At 43.2% G+C, this 9744-nt stretch overlaps 1 protein-coding gene across 1 annotated transcript; it reads right to left on the bottom strand.

The window, feature by feature from the left end:
* Nucleotides 1-1694: 1694 nt before the first annotated feature.
* On the bottom strand, nt 1695-8702 carry LOC142373446 (uncharacterized). The gene is made up of 3 exons (XM_075456699.1): nt 8434-8702; nt 4674-4807; nt 1695-3407 (listed from the first exon to the last, which is right to left on the bottom strand). Exons 1-3 carry the CDS (start codon nt 8634-8636, stop codon nt 2440-2442), a joined length of 1305 nt encoding a protein of 434 aa, XP_075312814.1. The 5' UTR covers nt 8637-8702; the 3' UTR covers nt 1695-2439.
* Between the last annotated feature and the right edge of the window lie 1042 nt (nt 8703-9744).

Below are 9744 nucleotides of genomic sequence, written 5' to 3' on the forward strand. Positions count from 1 at the left end.
ATTGGTGAATGCGCAAATTCTCTTAAATCACTCGTATGCACGATTTAAGAACAAATCTGTGCGTACGAACGCTTCTTGCATGAGGCCCATTGTGTCTTATAATTACACAATACAGCGAACCCAGAACGCTCGGCTGCACTAGTTAGTCCGTCCCTTATTTTGTCCCCCTCGCAAGAAATGCGACCGAACGCAGGTTCCCATCTCCGTGTTGGATCTAATTCTGCTTCCCGTTGCTCCTAAAACCGAGTTTTCATCATTTATCAAAGTGAACAGTTTAGTTATTAATGACGTTTATTCTAATTATTTAATTATCAGTAGCTCCTACAGAGCATGAGATCCATTCAAAAGTAATAGTCCTGCATTTTAAACCCAACAGTAGTAACAGTGTTTGAGCAGTAGAATATAATCAAAGTACCAAGAGGAAGAGTACAAATATTCCTGCTTTAATGTCTATATACATATGTGTATATATACATACACATACAGACACATACATATGTGTATATATAAATATATATATATATACATATATATATACCGTATATATACACACACACATACATATATATATTTGCATAATATGCATATATATATACACATACATATATATACGTATGCATATATATGTATATATATGCTCAGGGCTCTAAATTAACACCCGCCAACCCGCCAAATGCAGGTGAAAGTTATTTTTGGCGTGTATTAAAAAAAAAACTCACCAGCCGGCTTGGCCGATGATAAATGAGGAACTTTACCATCTATTTCGCGGGACACGAAATTATTATATACAGTCTATGCGCGGGACGCGAAATTATTATATACAGTCTATGCGCGGGACGCGCAAGCGCAGTTTCTATGGGAACGCATGCGCCGAGGCTGCCGTACTGGGGGAGTGGGTGTGGGTCACTCTTGGTTTGGAAATACGATAGACGCCGGTACAAATACAAATACAGACGCAAACACTAACAAAATGTGGCGATGGTAGGAACTAATAATTTCAAAGTAGAGGCGGTAAAGGATCATGAGAGCCTGAGGACGAAAACCGGCAAAACGTGTCGTATGGAAGAGAGTGACGCTGGAAGGAGCCTGGCCTTAATGAAGACGTCCGAGTTTGAGAAGATGGAGTTACTTTTTCGCAATGCCCACGCCATCGGGAAAAACGGCCGGCCTTTCACTGACTTCGCATGGATGTGCGAGTAAGTGGATTAACTATTATTTACATGTTTCACGGAAAATATGTGGCTAGAGGAAATTCTGATTGGCTGGTAACTTCAGAAACTTACTAGCCACATTGGCTGGTGATCAAAAAAGTTAATTTAGAGCCCCGATGCGCATGTATATATATACATATGCATATATGGTTGAAACACTCTTAGAATATATATATATATATACACACACACACACACACACACACATATATATGTATTTTTTCTGAAAGTACAAACCGAGTAATAAATCTTTCCCCACCAGAAACAAACCAAACCTTTTGTTGTTTGATCAGAACTGAGAGCGCCTCTTTCTGTGCTTCTGCCGTTTTAAATCTTCTTTTAAAAGCGACATCATGAGCAGTGGAAAATGCACAGAAACAGGTTTGGATCCTCTGAGAAGCAGGACTGTTAACGGGTGGATCAGCCTGTAAGGACAACGTGTGCTCAGTTCGCTTCCTGCTGGAGTTTTATTTCTGCCCGTTGGTGAATCACATGACGAACGATGTGGTGAAACATCACAATAAGGTTTTCAGAGAATAAGCAGAGAAATTTATTGATGTTAACATCATTAACACTGACATTAAAAATAGTGTTTACAACATCAGCTGCAGTGTAATCCATCTGTGGTTTTAATGAAATAAACAGGATGGAAACATTGAAGATAACAATGAAAAAAAGTGTATGCGACAGTAAAGACGAGTCTTTATTTCAGCCACCAGGATGTCCCATATTTAGACTCTCTTGATGCCCCCACCATCGTGAAAGAAATGCACTGAAAGGCGGCGGCGGCGGCGGTCACCACCACGCCAACGCGTGACAGAAACATTCAGGAATAATTAGCTCTTAGCTCCGCCCCCTCAACACCTGCAGCTTCCAGTTCAGCCGGAGCTCAGTAACACTGAATATCTGTCCTGATATGGTTCCATGCTGTCACCGTGCGGTTACTCCCCCCGTGCACACGTGCGTGCACCTTCAGGTTCTGGTGGTCCTTGTACCTTTTCCCACACACGCTGCAGCCGTACGGCTTCTCCCCGGAATGCACCCTGCGGTGATTCTGCAGAATCGCCTGCTGGCTGAAGCTTTGGCCACATTCCTCGCAGCCGAACGGCCTCTCCCCCGTGTGGACGTGCCGCTGCAGAGTCGAACGGTGTTTAAATCTTTTGGGGCACGTGCTGCAGCCGTGCGATTTCTCCCCCGTGTGGACCAACATGTGCGTCTTCAGAGCTCGCTAGCGTGTAAATCTTTTATCACAAAGAGTACAATCGAGCGGTTTGACGCCCGTATGGAGCTTTATGTGAGACTTCAGGGTGACGTGATGTTTGAATCGTTTCCCGCACACGTCGCAGCTGAACGGCTGCTCGGCCATGTGGACTCTCATGTGTCTCTGCAGGCTGGTCAGGTGGGTAAATCTCTGGCCACAGACGAATCGCTTCTCTTCTGCCTCGGCTCTCGTCTTCGCATCTGAACTTTTTGTATCCACCAAACAGCTGGAAGAACCTTTTCCCGAGTGACTCGTCGTGTGAATCTGGAGAGACCTTTTATAGAGGAAGCGTTTGCCGCAGCGGGAGCACCTGAAGGACTTTCTCAAGGTGTTGAAGCCCACGTCACCGTTTTCACCCGACTCTGGCGCCGGACTCGCCTTCCCTCCGTTCTCGCCAGCTTGGGTTTCAGGTTGAGAGTCTGACAGCGGCTCCTGCCAATCCTCCTCCTCCTCCTCACATTCACTGACTTCAGTCTCAGAGGAGTCTGAAGCTTCTCCATGTGGTAAATGGCCGCCTGGATCCAGGTTCTTGTCCAGGTTCTCCTCCTTTACATGAAGCTCCTCCTGCATGTGAAGCTCCTCCTCCTTTACATGAAGCTCCTCCTCCTTAACGTGAAGCTCCTCCTGCATGTGAAGCTCCTCCTCCTTTACGTGAAGCTCCTCCTGCATGTGAAGCTCCTCCTCCTTTACATGAAGCTCCTCCTCCTTAACGTGAAGCTCCTCCTGCATGTGAAACTCCTCCTCCTCCTTTACGTGAAGCTCCTCCTGCATGTGAAGCTCCTCCTCCTTTACGTGAAGCTCCTCCTGCCTGTGAAGCTCCTCCTCCTTTACGTGAAGCTCCTCCTCCTCCTTTACGTGAAGCTCCTCCTGCCTGTGAAGCTCCTCCTCCTTTACGTGAAGCTCCTCCTGCCTGTGAAGCTCCTCCTCCTGGATGTCTGCAGGGAATCAGTGGAAAACACACAAACATCAGCAACAACGTAAAGACTGAAGTCAGAATATGCAAACCGTGGGACGCCTTCCACCAGCCCACAGAGGTGAGACCATGGATGACACGACTAGGGCTGAGCAATTTTAATCGATACTGCGATATATGTCAATATTTCGTTTCCCGATAAAGTATTGATTTTTAAATGTTTTTTTTTTAAAGCAAACTTTATTGAAAAGTCAGATGTAACAATTAGTGAAAACACAGAACATTAAGGTGATACAATACAATGCCAGGGGGTCACATTATAGCATTTTTATGAACTAATTTATCACTGTTTTGTATAAAGTGCACAGCTCTCACGTTTGTGACATGTTCGTTTGTTTCTGTTTGTCTGGCGGTGTTGTTCTTCCGGTTCAAAGGTCGGACCACAGGTCCCATCAGAGACGATTCATGTCAAATCACACTGTCCCTTTTTCCCCCCAGAAAATGATGTAAGTGTATCGAATTGTATCGAATCGTATCATTGGCTGAATATCATGTATCTTATCGAATCCCATTGAATTGTATCAAATTGTTGGCTGAATATCGTGTATCGTATCGAATCGCATTGAATCGAATCGTGTCGCTGGCTGAATATCGTGTATTGTATCGAATCGTTGGCTGAATATCGTGTATTGCATCGTATCGTTGGCTGAATATCGTGTATCGTATCGCATTGAATTGTATCGAATCGTTGGCTGAATATCGTGTTTCGAATCGCATTGAATTGTATCGAATCGTTAGCTGAATACCGTGTATCGTATCGAATCACATTGAATCGTATCGTTGGCTGAATATCGTGTATTGTATTGAATTGTATCATTGGCTGAATATCGTGTATCGTATCAAATCGTATCATTGGCTGAATATCGTGTATCGCATCGTATCGCATCATATCGTTGGCTGAATATCGTGTATCGTAGGCTGAATATCGTGTATCACATCGTATCGTTGGTTGAATATCGTGTATCGTATCGAATTGTATCGCAATGAATCGCAGCGAATCGTAACGAATCGTATTGTTGGCTGAATATCGTGAATCGCATCAAATCGTAACATATCGATCGGTGGCTGAATATCGTGTTTCGTAGGATGAATATCGTGTATCGTATGATTAGTGTATCACTGCAGCCTTAGACATGAGCGGTCGGAGCATGAAGGAAGTTTCTGTTTCATTGTTTTTACACCATCTCACCATGAGGTGCAGGATGAGTTAACCTTTTGTGCCACTTACCGGCTGTTGGCACCAGCTCTGACGTGACCGACTCGAGCCTGCCGGGGTCCTCGGGTGGGAGGTTCCTCCTCTCAGAGCACCTTTCTGCAGACATCAGGGCGCATTCGCCGGTTCTCTCCCGCAGCTGGCTGAGACTGAAATCACACACGACTAACACTTAATATCCAGCAGAAGTTTGCTTCTGTAACATCCTCTCATTCAACAAGACGTCAGATGATGTGAGCGTGCAAACGGGACGAAGGTCAGCAGCTCCTTTTGTTGCCGGTTGTGGACTCACGCCATGAAGCGCTGCCCCGCAGCACAAACCCGGAACCAGAACTCATCAACGGACAGATACCGCCCTGAAAATCCAGCAGCTTCCCTGAAGGTCACGTTGTTAAATCCTCTGCTGACCGCCAGGAAACGCTGAGGAACCTTTGGGACGTCTCAGGGAACATTTGACTAATGCTCTCTGTAGGCATCAAAGCTTTGGAGGTGCTTCATCAAACGTTCCCAGAACATTTAGTTTGTTTTTTAAACCTCTGAGACAGCAGATGTTTAACAGTCAGCGTGAAAACAAATGCGGTGTTGCTCACAGGCTTTTATTTTGTAAAAGTCTGTTGCTCACAGGCTTTTATTTTGTAAAAGTCTGTTGCTCACAGGCTTTTATTTTGTAAAAGTCTGTTGCTCACAGGCTTTTATTCTGTAAAAGTCTGCTGCTCACAGGCTTTTATTCTGTAAAAGTCTGCTGCTGTCTCCTGTGGAACAGGAAAAGAAAGTAATCGGCGGATCCACCAAACATGGAGAAGGGTACGGAACTTTTACTCCAGACGGAAGTTTATTCGAGTTTCTTTGTACTTTGTTCGAGTAAACAAAGTAAAAGCGAAGCAAAGTTGACAGCGATACCAGAGGCAAACACCGCACACCACTAAACAACTTTATTTCAAACAAATTTCAAACCAGTGTTGTATAGTAACGAAGTAAAAATACTTCACTACTGTACTTAAGTATATTTTGTAATACTTTGTACTTTCCTCGAGTTTAAATTTTTTTGACATCTTTCACTTTTACTTCACTATATTTCCGAACCTAATTGCATACTTTTACTCCGATACATTTTCATTGTTCGGTTTAGTTACTCGTTATAAAAAAAAGAGAGAGAGAAAAAACGCAGCGGTGTTGTGACCCCATGCATGTTCTGCCTGCCCAAAGACGTGGAAATTCTGTCTTACAGAAACTCCCCTTTTTTAGGTTTTACGGTAGTTTTCCTCTTCAGATGCCAGATGAGCTGCAGTTCCCTCCCAGTTCTTTGTTTCTTTTGTATAATGAGCGGTTGTGTGTGCACCTCCTACAGCTTGTGAAGTACAGTAACCGTAACAGCTTTTTTTCTTGATGTTGGCGCATTTTCTGTACTGAGTTATTTTATTTATTTTTTAGAAAGGTTTACAAAAGGCGTTTCAAACTGGACTCCCTCTTCAGATGCCAGATGAGCTGCAGTTTTTCTTTAAATTTTGTTTCTAATGATGGCAATAACAGCAGCAGCCTCTTTTGTTTCATTTTTTTCTTAATGGTGTAATGTACGCCTCATTTTCAGCACTGACCTTACATGAAGAAGAAAAACTTAAAGGTTCACAAAGTTTGTATTTTATGTCTAAATGTTGCCTGCACTTGGTTGTGTGCAGAGTTTAAGTGTATTTGACCTTCAAAGTTTACCAAAATATAAAAAATGTCATTCAAACTGCATTTGCCTTGTTTACTTTTTACTTATACTTTTCATTACATTACTTAAGCACATCTAGTTTTACAGTAATTCTCATACTACAGTACAAGACGTTTCGGATACTTTAAGACTTTAACTCAAGTAACATTTCAGTCAGTGACTTGGACTTTTAGCAAAGTCATATTTTGGAGGGGTACCTGTACTTTTTCTTGAATGTGAGATTTCAGTACTTTATTTCAAACAAACTTCAAACTGCATTGAATCATTAGTGTGAGCATGTATGATTAATTACTCCTCGAGCAAGACCGTCTAGTTTTCCAAAGAAAAGTACTGATGGGGGGGTCTGCTGCTACCCAACCAGGCTGTTTATGTTTGCAGCTACACGGGTTCTGCTTTTGTAATGAATTACACAACCGAGCAGAGGTCTGTTTCACGTAGCAGGTTTAGTGAAAACTCTGAGTAGGTTAACCCTGAAATGAGGGAAACTGAGTTTTCCGTTTCACGAAGAGAGGTAACTCAACCCCGAGAAAGAGGGGTAACTCTAGCCTGTTTCACAGAGAGAGGTAACTTAACCTCACGGTCAGTTACCGGAGTAACAGACTCTCTGAACCTAACCTGGTCGGGACCAGGTTTTATTCAAGAAACCTCGAGTTTCTCTCTGTCTCCGCCCTCTTTCAGACACACACGCCATTTGATTTCCTCATTCATTCAGTCAGCAGAGCGAGTTCTTCTGCTTCTAGAAGTCCATTACGCACAGTAGGAGGCGACTTTTTTCACCAACATGTCCTTTTGACAACGATCCCGTGGATGAAGGTGCAGCATTACTGAGCAGAGAAATAAATATTCGTCGGAGATGGTTATCAGACCGCGCATAGATTTTTGCATTTACAGACAATTATCTTTTTGAGCGGCACCATCAGAATGTGTTGGGACAAAAGAAAAAAAAGACATAAAAGACCAATAAATATTTGTATGAATAGGCTTAAAAAAGACATATATAGGCCTATTATATTTTATAAAGGCACTCGTGTCTTGGGGGTGGATTCCCTCAGCCACTGGCCTCCCGTTAGAGGTGGCGGTGCTGGGCACCACCCGTTTTACGGGCATCTGCCTTCTTTCTGTTGGCTCAGTAGAAGTTTGTGTTAGTTTAAATAGGCTTAATTATTTAACAGAACATGATATAGATGATGACTCTAAATTGTCCTTAGGAGTGAGTGTGAGTGTGCATGGTTGTTTGTCTCGTTTGTCTCTATGTGGCCCTGTGATGGACTGGCGGCCTGTCCAGGGTGTACCCCGCCTCTTGCCCATTGACCGCTGGGATAGGCTCCAGCCCCCCCGCGACCCGACTGACGGATTCAGCGGTGTATAGATAATGGATGGATGATATAGATGAGAAGACATAGTTTATGTGTGTGAAAACAGCATTATGCTGGGAATGAAATAACTGCACAGTCAAATAGCCACTTAATATTTATTTTACAGTGTAAAACATGATCAAAATGAGCCTTCATGCCGAGGTCTCACCTGTTTGAACAATGTTTTTATATTTCATCTTAAACTGCTGCCAAGAGTGCTTCTCCCCCGCGGGATTGCACCTAAATGAAATAAATGAATGGGCTACCATTCAAGCGGTTTCCCTGTAATATTATTGTGATTGCAAAGGACTACATTTAAACTTACACTTTTGCTGCTGCAGCGGTGTTGCACTTATTTCTAAAAACGTATTGAAACTCGCCGTATGAGCGCATTAAGATTTCCAATTCGAGGTTGGTGAAAAACGTAGCCCCTCCTCTTCCCCGTTGCCATGGTGACTCGTCGAATCGGGGCTCCGTTGAGGCTGGCTTTTTAAAGTTGTGGTGCACGCGCTAAACTCAAGGTGAACCTACTCAGAGTTGATTAAACTCACTCAAATCAGCGTTTCTGGAACCAAAAACTCAGAGTTTTCTATCTCAGAGTAGATCAACTCAGAGATCAGGAATAGACTCAGAGTTGGTGGAACCTGCTACGTGAAACGGACCCCTGGAGGAAAAGCTTGTGATTTACACAGTGCCGATGCCTCACCTGTCCAGAAGAAAGCAGGCAACCTCAGCGTCCCTTTGGAAGTCTTTCTCCTTCATCAGCTCCTTCCACCTGGGAAAAGCGACCCCGATGTTTACCCTGTTTTTGTGGATTAGCCGGTCACGTTCCCTTTTCAAATCTCTTTTTCGCTCTTTTAGCGACGGGCATCCCTCCTCCTGCGGCGCGGCATAACTGTGCTCTTCCATGGCGAACTAAAGTTCAGGCCGTCTGGGCTGGTTTACACCACAGATTCTAGATAGGTAGGCTGTGTTTACACCAGAGAAAGTCTAATGGCGTCAAAATGACGTCATTTCCGCTTCATAGCCTGGCGCGTTGGGCAAAATGCGATTCGAAGTGCTTTTTGTCCCTCTCGGCACTTCGTCGTCTTTCATAGACCGGAAGGACATGGCAACCTAGGACATGGCAACCTCTCTTGCCGACAACATTGTGTTGATGGTGAAACATTCAAACAGTCAAGACATAACTTGCTTAATTCTCAAACATTTAGGTTATTATAAACATCAAAGTAGTAAGCTAATTATCCCACTACAGACGAAGTCCATATTTATTTATTAAAATAAAAACGTAAATATTTCACGTTTATTTGCCGCATGACTTTATTTATCCCTTGGGATGACTCCCTCAGGGAAATTCAAGTCCCCGGTAGTTCCAAACGCACACATAGGATCTCTATACATCTAAAATACAGTGTAATATAGAATAATTAATATAATATATAATTAAAATATAATTAATAGAGAATAATCTAAAACAAAGTGTAAAAAAGAATACAGGCTATACAAGATATACAAAGTAAAGAGAGTTAAATAAAATAAGTTATAGCACTATGGTTGAGTTATTGCCCATATTGCACTACACTTGTGTTAATTACACATTGTGTGCAGAACTGCGGTCAAGTGAGCCGCCACTCGTTCATCCGCCGTTAAGGCAGCCGCCACTTAACTTTCACATGCGCTCATATTCTCTACTACTACGGTTTTAAACGGCGCGACACACACAACGTTATTAGTTCTAACCTAAACGACGTGTGAAAGAGTGGCGGCTGGGAATGGCGGCTAGCTTGACCATCGTAAATGCACTGCCAGATGAGCGAGTTACAGCAGGCTTTAGCACAGTCTCTCTCTCTCTCTCTCTCTCTTTCTCTCTCTCTTTCTCTCTCTCTCTATATATAGGCTATATATAGCAAATATTAATTAACGTTTGGATCAGAATTTCACTTCAAACATCTTGCATATTCAAGTTTTTGTCGTTTAGAAATCATGATATGTGAGGTTTTTGAAGGACCTTAGCTCC

The sequence above is a fragment of the Odontesthes bonariensis genome, chromosome 23 (assembly GCF_027942865.1).
Source record: "Odontesthes bonariensis isolate fOdoBon6 chromosome 23, fOdoBon6.hap1, whole genome shotgun sequence".
Classification (NCBI taxonomy): domain Eukaryota; kingdom Metazoa; phylum Chordata; class Actinopteri; order Atheriniformes; family Atherinopsidae; genus Odontesthes; species Odontesthes bonariensis.